The 15,732-nt window shown below is 38.7% G+C and overlaps 1 protein-coding gene across 1 annotated transcript in view; it reads left to right on the top strand.

The window, feature by feature from the left end:
- LRP1B (LDL receptor related protein 1B) overlaps nt 1-15,732 on the top strand; it is a 642,008-nt gene that overhangs the window by 152,004 nt on the left and 474,272 nt on the right. The window contains exon 2 of the mRNA XM_058028149.1: nt 11,445-11,570. Within this exon, the coding sequence (XP_057884132.1) occupies nt 11,445-11,570 (126 nt within the window). The remainder of the gene's footprint in view (nt 1-11,444; nt 11,571-15,732) is intronic.

Below are 15,732 nucleotides of genomic sequence, written 5' to 3'. Positions count from 1 at the left end.
CATTCTTAGTGCTGAGGAAATTAGTAGAACAAGCAAGGCTATAATTACTGTGCTTTTACAATACTGACATTGTACCTAATTAGGGTTTAGTCTGCAGAACACTCTGTTTGTTTAATAATCCCAGCAGACATAGTCTGAGTTTTTGCATCACCTGGATGTAGCTGGGGACAACCATGGAAGTGACAATTGACAAGATTTTAGCTATCTTACAGTATAAACTACTGGCTCACCTTTGATATGCATGCAATCAGTTAAGGGGGAGCTGGAATCAGCATTTAGAGGCAAAGCAGCTCAATGCAAAGAGAGTCTTTGTTCACTTTTTTGTGTGGTAAAACCAGGGCTTAATTTTCTCTTCACAATCTCTGCAGCTCGCAAAGCTGGTAATAAAATCCTCAGCACCCCTGCTGATGAAGTCAAATCTGCTATTGTTAACAAAGGTTAAACATCCATCATCTTTTGACCTGCTAAAATTATTCCATCTGCAGGTTTGATCTTGAATTTACCACCTGTCCCATGCCTTTTAGTTTCTCTTTAAAGATGACCGATTTTTTCTGAATATGAAGTTCTTGATTTCCTTTCCTGCCTCCTCAGCCATCATTTAAATTGTAATTATCTTTTCCTCACATATGGAAAGTCTCAAAAAAAAATTAGAGATTTTAGGATAGAGAGGGGACACAGAGGACCCTGAGTCTGTATTTGTGATGGATTTCCTCCAGCCTGTTCTGTGGTGAGACCTTCCCCTGTGAAACCTGGGCCTGTCATATTTGTTCAGGTGTCCACCAACCCCTTGTTCAGCACGTCAGGGTTATGAGCCTCATTTCCATGACTGCCGTGGAATTTCTTAAAAGTAAAAGTTTTCTTGGCCACCCTTCAGTCCCCAGACTCCAAGATTGATTGAAGAAGGCAGTTACATTAAAAATTAAATTATTTCTTCCTTGGTTTTTGTGCAACTAAAACATTTACTCTGTGTGTAATCCTGCATGCCATCCTATTGGTTCTGTTCCTGATGCTGTCTTTAATTTTCTAATTGCCTGTTTCTCTTGATCATCCTGTGTGACACAAATGGCCTCAGGGATGGCAGGGTTTGAAAAAGGAGTAGCTGAGGAAAGCCTTCCCACGGGAATGCTGCCTTTGAATTAAATTTCCTCCATAAAGATATGTGAGGGTCTTTTGATTTTTGTGAAGTGTCCAAATGCCTTGGCAAGAAACTTTTAAATTATTTTGACCACATTGCTTGACCACAACCTTATATCCAAAGTTGTCTTTATTACTCTTGTATCTGTTTTGATAGCTAGTTTTTTACAGTATTTTTTTTTAAGTAGTCAATACTTATGAATTATAATAGAACATCTCCTTAATAAATCAAAGGAATAATTATCTAAACTGATGGTTCCTTGGATTTTGTTTGCCTTTGAATAATTAAATGTTTAATTTACATATAATTGTTTTTAAAAATGTTTTTATTTTAAAACATTCAGTAGATAAATGTTTTATGATTTTTAAAGTAATATTTAGTAATTTTGAGCAGTAATACTTGGTTTTCCTTGCATAATGAACCAGTGGTGACTGTAGAATACAACTTAGGACAAGAGCTTGTTCCGGCAGCAAAGCTCTTGACAGAGAAAGGTGACACTTGGCTCCCTTTAAAAAATAAGGGTTTTGTTATCAGTCCAGACTTGAAGCCTGTAATAGTCTTCGCATCCTTTTATCAATCCAACTCCTCTCCTTGGTGTGAGGCTTTGGCCATTTCCTCCTTGTTTCTGAGGAGCCAATGGGCTCATTAATCCTGCCTGTGGTCACTCACAGTGGGGCAATAAATCCAAGCACAGAGGGTTTCACCACTTGTTTGTAGGTAGCTGGGTGACACCAGGCTGATGTCACATTTATCTTTTTACTTTTTACTTCGATCCTTCTTTGTAACATGGACTTTTTGGGTGAAATGCAAGCTGACCTGCAAAATACCATTTAAAATATTTCAGCAGAAACCTTTTGCTAAATATTGCCACTTGCTGCCTGTGAATGTTTTTGCCTGTTCAGAAAATCACATTAAAGACCTACTGATAGGAGCAACTAATGTCACAATACATTGCTCTCTAGTGGTGTGAAAATTATTATTCAGTGTATCCATTTCCAAATTTCACCTTAAATTATCAGTCTTGGATCATGCTATCAAGAAAGTCAGACCTGAACTGCGGAAGGTCACAATTGTAACTACTTTCCCAACTGTTAAATTGCAATTAAACCTATATTAAGTGATCCTTTGGTGTTCCTTTTACTTAATTCTTACAATTTAACTTAGAACTGTTGATTGTAGTTATTTAAAATAATGGATACAATCTCAGTAGGGCCCAGCATAAATGTGTAGGATTAGAGTAATTTTTTAAAGGTTTATATGAAAAACAGATTACTTTAGTTACAAGTTTCTAATATTGCTGTTATATTATTAATGTTTATATTTTTGTTAATCCAACTTGCATAAAATAGTTCACCCTGGTAAGGAGATTTTCCTTTTAGCTCTTTGTGTAGACACTATTTGGAAAGGAATTTTAGCCTGGTTTTCCCCTAGTTCTCTCATGCTTTTAATAACTGAGTATAGTTTAAAGTTATTTTAGTATTTAACCCCATTTCCCTGTAGATTGATTATCCTAATATAAAACAAATGTGTATTAAACATATGCAGTTGCTTACAGAAGCAGATTTGGATATTCCATTTAATATAAGTCTCTTGTTGCACAAAACAAACCCGTCATATTTAAGATTTCTCTGGTCATTAAAACTGAATTATGTAATAGGCTCCCATCTGCTATTGAAACCTGCTCATCATCATTTTGTGTCATTTTAAGTGGGAGCATTCTGAGAAATGCTTAGTGACAGCAGGCTTGGCTCTCCTGGCAGGGTAGGACACGGCTTCCTTCCTTTCAGGCTGCAAAAATGAATGCATTGCCTTCTGAGGTTTTTTCCAAGAGTTTGGTTCTCAGTTCTCCAGCCTTGCCATCTTCTGGAAAATTCTGCGTTTTATTTGTGCTGTTAAACTGTGTGCAGGTGGCAATCTCCTCCCCATGTCTCCCCCAGCCCTTTGCATTGATTATTGTGGGATAATTCACTGCTGGCATCCATCAGCCCTGCCCCGTCTGGGGACACTGATGGTGCTGAGCAGGGCAGGCAGCACTCAGTGGTGGCACTGGAGTGACACAGGAGAGGGCAGGGAGGATGGACGGATGGCCCCGTGCTGCTGCTCTGGAGCAGGATCTGGGTAAATGGGATCAGAGCCTGCCAGGGCAGATATGGGATCTGCTGGAACAGCAGCCAGGCAGGACAGGAATTCCACTGCTGCATCCACAACCTCTGAGGGAGCTGGGCTGGGGAACTTCATGAGAACAAACCATTCAGGTGATAGAAGATTATCTGATTTCAGGATTAACATTCTTGGTATCCTATCCAAGATGTAATTTTTGGATATGGCAAAAGGAGTAAAGTTGGTGCTTGAGTCCTAAATCAAGCAAGCAAATCCACCACCGATGCTAACATAGTCTCAACATCCTCCTCCAGGGAAATAAAAAAGAAAATAAAGAAGATGGTTCAATTCAATCCTGCTACTTTATAGTTCCTTCCATACTGCTTTTAATTTTTTATTCCTTTATGGTAACTTACTTTCTCTGTTTTCTCAGCATAACTTTGTTTTCCTAATTGTGCAGTCATCTGAGTTACCTAGATCTTACCTATCTATATCTTTCCCTCACAAAATTACCTGTGCTTTAAAAGAAAACTGAAAACTTTTATTCAGAATGAGGATAAGTAGAGCCTATTTTTTTCTTAATATTCCCATAAAGTTGTCAGTATCTTAAAATATCTCAACAGTGTGCTTTTCCTCCCTTGTGTGGACAGATGTCATTCTATTGCAGTTTGAAATATTCAAGTGAAATGGCTTAGTTATGTTTTACATGGTAAGAAAACTACCAAATTAAAACAATGACATCATTGATTACCCTTTGATAGATGAAATTTATCTAAATTAATTATCTTTTAGTATTTGCTTAAAAACGTTCATATGTGAAAATTCACAATGATAGAACATCTGCTCAGCAGAGGGCTTATCAAAGGTATTGTAATAAGCTATGTAATGAATGTTTCAGCCTTCAAAAGAGAAAATATTTAGTGTGGCATTTATTTAAATAATTTGTCTCAAGTTGGGATTTCCATCCCACTTTAAGGAAAAGAAGCAGTTTTGTTGTGAAAACGTTATAATTGAATTTGGAAGCTTTACAACTCAGTGAAGGAAGAAGTGTAGGCTGGAAATGTCTGAATTCCAAGAGCCAGGAGATGAAACAGGTTCATTTGAAGTCCTGCTTGGAGGCACAGCGGGCGGCGCGCTGCGGCGAGCGGGGTTTGAAATCGCGCCGGGTGACTCGTCCTCAGTCCCCGTCCGTCTGCTCATTCCTTGTGCTCTTCAGGAGTCTGCCTGTCAGACCTTCTGCAGGTTTGATCCTGGGAGCAGCTGAAAACCTCAGTCTTTTCTCCATTGAGCCTCCTGATGAAGCAGGGAATGTGTGCAAGAAACGTGCTGTTCAAGTCACGGCTCCTGGAATTCCTTCTTCATGTGAAAGTTTGTGTTGCTTATCCGAGTGTAGTGGTGTTCACAGGGGTCCCAGGATGAGGGAAGAGATGAGAATGTTGACTCCATGTTACAGAAGGCTTGATTTGTTATTTTATGATATAGATTACGTTAAAACTATACTAAAAGAATAGAAGAAAGGATTTCAGCAGAAGGCTAGCAAGAATAGAAAAGGAGAGAATGATAACAAAAACTTGTGACTGACTGAGATGGTCCAGAGAGCTGGACTGTGATTTGCCATTAATTAGAAACAACCACATGAGACCAATCACAGATGCACCTGTTTCATTCCACAGCAGCAGATAATCAATGTTTGCATTTTGTTCCTGAGGCTTTTCAGCTTCTCAGGAGGAAAAAATCCCAAGGAAAGGATTTTTCCTAGAACATGCCTGTGATATCCAAATGTATAGGAAGGGTTCTTATATAAGAGCTCCTGTGAAGGGTGTTTCCAAGATGCTTGCAAGTCCTTATAAAAACCTATTTTTTTACTCCTGTATATTTATTAACTTTTTCAATTTCTGTTGCAACCATTTTTTCCTGTCAAATAGGAAATGAAATTACAATTTTATGAGCACACCATGATAATACAGGCTAAGGTAGTGGAGAGGCTCAGAGGTTTTCGCATTCCATATAAATGCTTTTTTCAAAGTCATTTTTTTCTTCGACATGGGAAAGAAAGAAGGGTTGTTTCAGTGGGAGCCTTTGAAGGCTTTCCACAAGTGACAACATTTTTGCTCATGTTCAGCCTGGCACTGGCTGTCAGCAGCTGAAAGGGCACCTTGTTGACTCTGGTACAGGGCTTGTCACTCTTCACACACAGAGGGGGAAGTGATGGTCACTTTGACCCTCCACCCTGACATTTACACTGAACGCATGTCAGGCTGCTTGGAAAGAAGGACCACTTCACCCCGGGGAATGTCTTTGCATGTTTCCTCCAGCTTTCAAGGAGGTGAAGGATAATTGTGAAGAAAAGGTTCAGAGGGAGCTTGTTTGGCCTTTGGACTCCTTTCTTTGTGGGGCTACTGGGAGCAGGGATTGGCAAATGGCAGGATTGCAGGTAATGTGTTTCTATTAGGGTATCTCTATTGTGTTACAGAAGGCACCTGGCTATTCTGTGGTATTTTTGAGCCATTAAGGAACATATCTATCATGTCATTTTGTAGTTTGCTGAGATAGGTATTATTCTGTGACCCTTTGTTGATTAGATAAAAATTGGCTCAGGAATATTTGGGTGTTTCTCATTATCTGAGTATTTCTTCAATTTCTCTGTCCATAGATTGTGCCAAGCTGAGTTTGAATAAGCTTCTCTTGTTCAAATCCAGGAGGGAACAAGTGTCCCCCCTTTTAATGGAAATGTGTTTTTGGCAAAGAAAGAACTAAAAAAACCAAGAAACAAGACAGTCCCTAAACTTATCACCTGCCCACTTCCAAAAATGCAACAGGATTTTCATCAATCAGTGGATGTTTCTCATCTTCCTGATGAGATCTTAGTACTGGTCTCTCAATATTTGCTTAATCTGATCCATACATTATAGTAGCACACAGCAAGTCCAAAAAATATGAGGAACTCTTTCAGCTGTGTGATTAAATAAGGAATTTGAGCATCAATATTATGGACTGAGAACTAGGACTCCAAACAAGATGCCTCTGACCTTGTTGGGTGGGAGATGTGAGACTGAGGAAAGTTTACACATGGAATTTAAACATATGTGGCTTAAACTGAGCATATGGTGCTTTTACTGACAGGTAACTGTGTATGAGCTTTGCTTATGGATAAAGCAATTAGCTGATTAGTAAATGCTGAATAAGTGATAACTATAATGCCTAGAGCTGAATAAATACACATAAAACATCTGTATTCCTGTTTAGAATGCTACATGTGAGCACACCAGCAGCTCTCTAAGCCCCTTTGCATTGTGGAAGCACAAATCAGGGTTTGGTGGATTTTGTGAGAGATTTTTGGGTTCTGTAAATAAAAAGTGATGACTTTGAACACAGCATTACACTGAACCAAGTAGGACAGAAATAAATGGTATCATAATAATATTTTTATACCCTGAATGTAAAACTCTGTTTACTATTTTGCAAGATGAATCTCAAGGATTTTGTCTCTAGTTTAGTGTGGCCAAAACATAAATGTTTTACTCTGTGCTGAGCTCTAAAAATGTAGATTTAACTCCAAAGGTACGAAAGATTTCAAAAGTGTTATATAAAGTCTGAAATTCATAAGTAGGAAATGCTGTGCATGCTTTTTCCTCACATCTCCCTTTCAGTTACAGTAATTTAGGTTTTAGTGTATGATGAATTCTGTCATAAATTACTACCAGAATACATTTTTCAGCTTTGGAGTAAATTTTGCTGAAATTAATATGGAAACCCTCCCATGTTTCAGTGAGAGATCAAAGAAAATCCCAAATGGAAAACATGCTTTTGAGGGGGGGGGGGGAATAGTTCTGAGCTCTTAAACTCTTGCAATGAAGATAACTTAATTAAAATCAAAGCAAAACTAATTAAGAACTTAAAAGTGGAAGTTTTTGGTTGTGTAACATCCCTGAAATATGGCAGGGTGGGTTTGTTATCATTGCCAGAATTCCTGGTCATACAAACAGGTGATGCCAGTGGATCCCAATGGAAATTACAGCTGAATTACAGCTTTCTGACCACTCCTTTTGGCCTTTCTGCTCTTTCTTTCTATTCCTGCTCTTTTGCTTCTGGAAAAAAAAAAAAAAAAAAAAAAAAAAGAAGCTATTTTGGCTGAAAATTCCTTTTCTCTCCTATGAGTTTTTTCTGGGTATGAAGCTAAGGGACAAACCAGCTGAGGTCTATCAGTTTGTCATTCTTATTCATGGGTTTCATGGTTCATTCCTTGATCTAACCCTTCTCAAATGGAAAAAGAAAGCATGTTCACACACATACCCCTAGTCTATGAGCATATTTTCTTGCCTTCTTCCTTGAAAATGGAGAGGGAATTGAAAATTTCAGCTTTTTTTGTTTCTTTGTTTCACTTGAAACGCAGTGAAAATATTTTTTTAAGTGCAAAGTTAAATGAAATCAATTAGTGAGGCATTCTTTCTTCACAGTGATCTTAAGCTATTGCTATAAAAGCTTTTAAATATGATGTTCTGATGATCTCTAATCCTTGAGCATTCATTCCCATCGTGCCTGTATCATCTCCTTCAAAAGCTTCTCCAGGAACGTGCTTTTTGGGTTAGCGCGCACACGTGGTTTTTCTGAATATTTAGTGAAAGCCTAATGAGCAGGCTCGCTGCTCTAGCAGATCAAGACGTTGTTAGGCTGAGTTTTGCTCTTTGAGGCACGTTGCCATCTGGGAGGTTTGCTTTTTCGGGCTCTCTCAGGTGCTCTTGGCAGATGGAGCTGGAAGCGCTCGGCAGGCAGAGCACCAAGCACGTCCCGTGGAAGGGCTGGGGGTCACCAGGGCCACAGCAAGAACCTGGCAGAGCCACAGAGCGCCCAGACAAGGGGTGCCTGAAATGGGAAACACAATTCTGGAGTCCTGCAGCTTCTCTGGGCACCTGGTTCCTTGGCCAACGCAGTTCTTAATTACATTGATGGCAAATTGTTTCCAGTCTGGTGACAGAGCTGGAGAGCCCTCAATTGTATAAATGTTATCTCCCATTTAGTTCTGTTCAGGAGCCCTGTGGACCTGCTTGTCTTCATTGCATTCCCTCAAATAGGAGGGATCAGATCCCTTTGACTCTAAACAGTGACCACAGGCAGTGGTCTTCATCCCTATTTGTTTAGGAGCTGAATGCAAGTTTAGAGAGGCAAATGCCTTTTTAATCCAGGAGCATTCCTGGACCAGGCAGACATCACCCACTGCCTTGTGTGCTGGTTGGTTTGTTTCCCTTTTTTCTCTTATTTTTTATCATCATAAAGGAATTTTGGTTTTCCAAGTTTGATGTAATTTCATACAATGTCATCCTAGTTGCTTTCCTAATTTCGATTTTGAGCTTTGTCTTCTTTAAAAAATATTCATCTTTAAAAGACAAAATCACCATGTTTTTGGCTGTGGGAGCATTGACTTTAAACAAAGGCACCAGGTTTTCTATTTCTTTTTTAAAACTTTCCTTCTAAGAGGCACTGCCAGGTGTTTGCAGCATAGGATGGGAGCACAGGAGTAGCATCCTTAGGGAGGCAAGGCTTTCATTTACCCATAGAGGGATGATTTCTCACCATCTGCTCTGCATCTCAGACAACTGGGATGTAAGAAACGTGAATTTTCCCATCCGCTGGGAGCTTTCCTGCACAGCTCACCTATTACAGAAAGAAAAAGATGTCACTGAAAAGAACTGTTTTACTTCTGGGCCATCATAGATGACTATTTTTCAGCAAGAAGGTTGTTGTGATTTTTTGTTTTATTTTTTTTTAAAGCACACTAATTAGTGCATGTTCGTAATTAACTGGTCAAATTCATTCTGTAAAGAAAACAGCTGAAAATAAAAATAATTCCGTGGTTATGCAAAACAAAAACATTTGAGAAAGCACTTTCAGAGCAAATAAAACCCTGAGGTAATATTAAACTGCTTTATTCTAAACAAAATCTATTTTTCCAAGTGTTTTATAACTTAGTGTTTTTTTCACTCTGCTAAGTTTTTCTCAAGGTAGAGAATATAAAAAGCTCAGATCTCCATAATTTCTGTATTGTTGCATAAAATGGAAAGCAAGAATTTAATAGTATGGAAATAGCTTAATTTTTTCCATTTTTAAAAAAAAGGTAGCAAACAAACCTTTTTTTTCAAGTGCAAAGATTCAGCTCTGAGCTCAATGTGAAATTGCTTTTCAGAACTTCTCCATCTCCAGTTACTTAGGCTATTTTCATAAACCTTGCCCAAAAGAGGAGCAAATGCAAGATTTTTTTTGTGTAGACATGTGTGACCATCTGCAGATTGGAAAGAAGCAGTTGCACTGAGGAAGGGATAATCACCCTGCCAGGTTTTGTTTCAGACAAGATTTCCATTCTATAGGTGCTGTAAATGGAGTTATTTGGGGAGGTTCACTTGAGTGACCTTGACTGTAGAAGTGTTTTCACAACTTTACATTTCTATATTTATTCAGTAATAAATATAGAAACTTAGCTGTCAGTTCAGAAACCTCTCTAAATAAATAAATAAATAAATTCGTTACTCTTAATAATAAAAGAATTTTCAACTATTTTTGCTCTGAGGAATAATCATTCCAAAGCTGAATAAATAAGTGGACATGTTTGGCAATGCTAGTTTTAATATTTCCAGGTCTGTTAGAAGCAGATGTCAAATACACAGAAAATTACAGTTCATTCTGTAGTGAAAGCAGAAATGTATCATGGGTTTCAAGAATACTCTAAAGCCAAATATTACAGAGTTCTTCTGTGTGTTTCTCACACTACTCTGCATCTTTGAAATGCTAAAACTTGCCAAACTCTCTCCCTCTTTCTGACTTCCAGGAAGGTTTTTCAAGATGTGTTATCAAAGCAGGGCCTTTAATCATCTCCCTGAAAACTTTAAGCAAAACCACTCCATGTAAACTTCAACTCTTAATTATCCAGTTGCTCATTTTTGCTGTTGAGGGGAAGGAATTAAGATACAGCAAAAATCCTTTCATTCTTGCAGGCTTAAAAGTAGTTGTGCTATAGTTATTTTAAGAAATAGGAAATATATCTACATAGTAGTTGCAAATTTGGCTTGTTGTAAAATTGAATGGCATCAGTAGTTGAGAACCTTACCTCGGAAATGAGACCTGCCCACAGGAAATTATTAAATTATTACTCTAATAAAGGATTCTTGTTGGTTTTTTTCCTTTAGAGATAACACATCCCATGGCTTTTGGAGGAACTATGCCAATGGGGAGATCTATGAGTGGATTGGGTTTTGTCTCCTCCTTTATTCTTGGTTTTATGTCTTTGTGGCAGTATTGACTCCAGTGAAGTTATTTCTCTCTTGTGCCAGTGTAAGAATAATGAGGAAACCTTTTCCCAGCAATCTGCAATGTAACCTTGTGGAAGACACTACTGTAATTTATATATTGATAAAATGAATATAATATATTGCACAGAGGTTTTGTGAGCTTTAATTAATATTAGAATAGTTTTACATTGAATAATGATGGAATAGTCTTGGGTTAATTAACTCCAGACCTCAAGGACATCAGCCTGTGGTGGTTGAATGCAGCAGATAGTGTGGGTGTGCCAAACTTCCAGAATTGCCCTCTTTTAAAAGCCATTGTTTTCAAGGTGCCCCAGTGTTGACTTTAAATTCTTTGTTTGCTAATTTGTCACCTGAACTATAAAATATTTTTTTTATATAAAATGGAGGAAGGCTTTTGTCATTAAAAGGAAATAGTTGAAAATAGATATGTTTATTTAAGTAGAACTTTGCTTGCAAAAATACATCTTGTAAAATTTGGTTACTTGAAACAATTTAAAAATATTTTCTGTAGCAGGAGAGGTCAGTTGGGAACCTCCCTGCTGGTTAACATGCCATTAAAGCTTGTTGGTTTCTATCCAGTGGGCACATTTTCTTCATGGTGAAATATATAGAAGAAAGAAGATTTTCATAAAATTGTATTCCATACAAGTAGTTCATGGTGATGTTGTTCCTGTCAGGCTGGAAGGGTGATGGGCAGCTCCTCCTGAACCCTCAGCTGGATCTTAGAGCTCCCTGAGTGAGGGTATCAGATACCACTAAATTATTACTTCATATCATTCCTATCATTTGCTTTGATTTTTGCTTTTTTTTGAGTAATTTCATTTTCACTTTTGATTTTCATTGTGCCATTTTATTTTATTTTTCCCTTCACCTTTAACCATTTCACTCTAACCCATTCTCATTTCCAGAGGAGCCTCCCTTGTGTGACGTAGGGGAGTTCCTGTGCCACGATGGTGTCACTTGTGTGTCCTGGCACTGGCTGTGTGACGGGGAGCCCGACTGTCCTGATGATTCTGATGAGTCCTCAGACACCTGTAAGTAAAGCTGACAGGAGCTGCTCTTTGCTTTCATCTCCCTTTAAGCTTGTGAAAAATGCCGATCGCTTGTTTTTAAAATTTTAAAAGTTTAGTAGTAATAAAATGGTTGTAAAAATAGTAATACAATTAGAGTAATAATAATTTGGACAATTTGGATTAGGACAATATGAGACAATAGAGACAAAGAGTTACAGATGATAGGTACCTTTTTCTAGGCAGCATAAGCCTGAAAAAGGCACACATTAACAGAGGATTAACCCTTAAAAACAAGAGCCTGTTGCATATTCATACACTTCATACATGATGCATAAATTCCATTCAAATACAGGATTCTGTCTGGTCATCCTCAACTTCTTCCTCTGAATCCTGACAGCGCCTTCGAGGCAGGAAGAAGTTCCTTTCTTCTGATAAGAGGGCAAGAAATTTCTTTTCTCTGAAAGATTTAGGTGTCCTGTGGCTGCTATGTCACTGCAAGTCCTTTCTTTAAAAAAAGTATCCTACATAGCGTAGTTTCTATTTTAACATTTTTTATAACCTAAAACTATGTTTAACACAGTACTTAAGAGAATTAATATTTTACTTTCATTACTTTCTAACACAACACATGTAATATTCATTTTAATATTTGCCAAAAGCCAATCATAAAATACATGCTTTTTTTCACAAACTGAAACCTTTTCAGTTACACTGACTATTCAACTGGAGGGGCAGATTCCATTTTTGCTTTATCAATCCTGTGTGAATGTTCTTGTTGGGAAACAGCAGGCTGAGGGGAGCAGATTCCATTCTTAGCAATGGATGGGATGGAAGGTGTTTTGTTGTTGTGCCACTGTGCCATGAGCACTGGCACTGTGCCCTGTGCTCTCCCCGAGCTGTCCATGGGCTCAGAGGGGACAGGCAGAGCCAGGCACAGGAAAATGTGCTCCTCTAAATATATTGAGAGGGAGCTGGGTTGGAAGAGAAGAGTGCAAAGTATTTTCAATACAAATATGAAAAGCATACAAACATCAAAGGGAAAAATGAAAGACGATGTGAGAGCTGTGAGGGGGGAAATAAACAAAGAAAGGAAGATGATGGAAAGCTTTAATAAAACATATTTAATTATAGTGAAGACCTTTTTGGGTTTTTTTTGGTTTTTAATGTGGCTAAGAGCTTTTGAACACCAGAGTAACAACCTTACAGACTTTTTTCTTATCAGCCTTGTAGTCTACTGATGAGGTGTTATTAAATCTTAATGTTCCCTTGTTTCCTGTGTTCTGAGGAAAATGAGGGAATTTCCTGATTTTATCCCCAGGATAATCACTTAATGCAAGAGAAGAACCATGTATTTTGTATCAAAGCAATACTGACAATCAGGAAGGCTGGAAATGGAGTTTGCTGCTCAAAGAAAAGAAAATATCAAACATCAGACAGTATTTAGGAGTCTAATCTTTGAAATGAGGGACAGAAGCTCAAGATGTCTGGGAGCCATTTCTGTCTGGGCAAACACTGCAGTGCTGATTGCAGCCTTCCTGCTCCAGAGCTTGTTCTCTGCTACTGATCACAAAATTGCCTCGGGGGCTGTGGAGAGGGTGCTCTGATTAAACACCCTCCACACACACACTGTGGGATGCTCAGCCACAGCATCCTGCACTGGGAAGTGTTGGGTACAGCTGGGAATTTGTTGCTGCACTGCTGATTGCCCCCTTCTCTGATGTGTTCTCAAGCACAGTGTTGATATGTGCAGGTAGATGTTTCTCTAGTAATGATTATTGAGGTAGGAGCAAAGGGTCACACACAGAGTTTTCAACTTGCCTCCTGATATTCACCATGGAGTTCCAAATCCAACAGCTTGCTGCATGCCCAGGTATTTTCCTTATTGAGAACTTTGCATGGTTTGTAAGACCTGTGTTCAGCAATTCTATTTAAAATTGTGGCGTATTAAAAACATGGCATTTGTAGTTTATTGATGGCTGGAAGAAAAGAGGAGGGAGTGGGAAAGAGAGTCTACACTTTTCCTAACATCATGGTCCTCTTGGAAACTCCTTTCCCTTTGCAAATGTGAACATTTTATGTCAGATGCTTTCCTTGGACTGTGCTAAGCCAAAGGCAGGAGTCAGCACCATGGCCTTTCTGGTTATAGAGGAGGAAGATGTTTGAATCTTTATTCTTTTGCATTGAAAATTGTGGCAGATTAAAAACATGGCATTTGTAGATTATTGATGGCTGGAAGAAAAGAGGAGGGAGTGGGAAAGAGAGTCTACACTTTTCCTAACATCATGGTCCTCTTGGAAACTCCTTTCCCTTTGCAAATGTGAACATTTTATGTCAGATGCTTTCCTTGGGCTGTGCTAAGCCAAAGGCAGGAGTCAGCACCGTGGCCTTTCTGGTTATAGAGGAGGAAGGTGTTTGAATCTTTATTCTTTTGCACCTTCCACGGCCCTTTGCTGAGGAGCTGCTGGGTGATGAGGTGCCTTGGCCACAGGTGAGCGTGTGAGACAATAATTGCCTCAGGTGTGCTGCCCTCCCTCACCATAACTACTCACAATTTTGGTTTGCACTGGATGGTTCAAGTCAGCACAATCTTCTGTCAAGTTGTTGAAAGGTATGCCTACTCTAGCCTCATCAGGTAAATTGTTTTTAATTAAAAACAATATAACGCTCCTGATTTTTCCTGCTGATACTTTGCACCACAGTGTCTGTAGGAACTTACAAATTACATTAAAAACATTCTTAGGATATATTTGATCCCTGGTGCTGATGCCAGGGACACAGGACATTCAGGTTTTGTGCACAATGCCATGTGTTTGTTTGTTTTAGATGAATTTGTCCGGTTTTTTTTGACTTGCATATGATGAATTATTTGGTGTAGCCTGACAGATATTGCTAGTTGTTCCCATAGCCGTAAACAAATGGATTTTGATTGATTTTCTGTGGATTTGTGCCTAGTAATAGGGTTTTCTGGGTTCTAATAATGTGCAAGCATTGATCAAAGCTTTTTCTGCAAGTGGAAGTTCTTAACTTCTCTCCTGTGGGGATTTCCAAGTATAGAAAAGGAGAGAAAGTCTCAAGTTGCAGCTTTTCCCATGGTGAGAATATGAGAAGTCTTATTAGTCTCATCACTCAAGCATCTATTTACAGAAAACATCCAGGAACTAAATATCTTTGTGAGAAATCTGCTGGTGGTGTTTTAACCAAGTTTTGCAATGGAACCTGAAAATATCATGTTAAAGCACATGATATGCCTGTACCAACTAATTGCCTCAGGAACTGTCTTGAAATCCCACAATCTAGTGGGTTATTAGTGTTTGTAAGGAGATGTAGGATGGGACAGAAAAGGGGGAAATGGTGACATCCTTATTTGTTGTTAAATTCAGTGTCTGTTGGCAAAAGCTTTGCCAGGGCTCTGTGCAAATACAATTTCTTCGAGCTACCAGGGATGTGCTGGGGGAGTCCTGGCTCTGCCTGTGTGTTCTTCTCAGGCAGCAGAAAGCTTCCAGCACCAGTCTGTTCCCCTTCTACTTCCCACCTTCCTCTAAATGGCCTCACAAACAGCTTGCTAAAATCACAAGTGAGCTCCTACAGCACCTACACTTGTGTTCCAGTCCATTTCTTAGCAGCTGTAGTTCTTTCTGCTCTCTGAAGATGCTGTTTTTTACAGTACCATGGTACCTCAGTAATCTATAATGAATAACTTAGTGAACAAATTCTGTTGCTTTTCTGTCCCGGAGTTGTTCATGAGAAAATTGATTTTTGAAGAATATAAAATGTATTAATAAAACTCTTGACCAAGTCATTTTTATGCCTTCTTGGGTGGTCTCTCGGTTGTTCATGGGTTTTTTTGCAAATAGTCAGGATTCAAAAATCAATTTACTCAACCTAATCAGATGATGCTGGGTTCTTCAGTAGGCTAAATCAGCAAGCTCACTGAAAATCAATAGAACTTTATCAGACAGCCCAGAATCTGGCCAGACAGTTTGGCTTTACAGATAGCGAATCTGGAGGTTGATGCAAATGTTCAGAGGCAGGGCTCTGTTAAAAGGAAAAATAAAAATAGCTAGCTGCAGACTCACCTGACATGTGATTTTGGGGGGAAAATTACAAAACTCAAATCCATTGTTGAAAAAAAGAGTTTAAAAACATAACATTGACAACAATTTGTATGTTTGTATCATTAACT

Source organism: Melospiza georgiana, chromosome 7 (assembly GCF_028018845.1).
Source record: "Melospiza georgiana isolate bMelGeo1 chromosome 7, bMelGeo1.pri, whole genome shotgun sequence".
NCBI classification, from domain to species: domain Eukaryota; kingdom Metazoa; phylum Chordata; class Aves; order Passeriformes; family Passerellidae; genus Melospiza; species Melospiza georgiana.
Note: the sequence above shows the minus strand (reverse complement) of the source record. Positions and strands in the feature narration are given on the sequence as shown.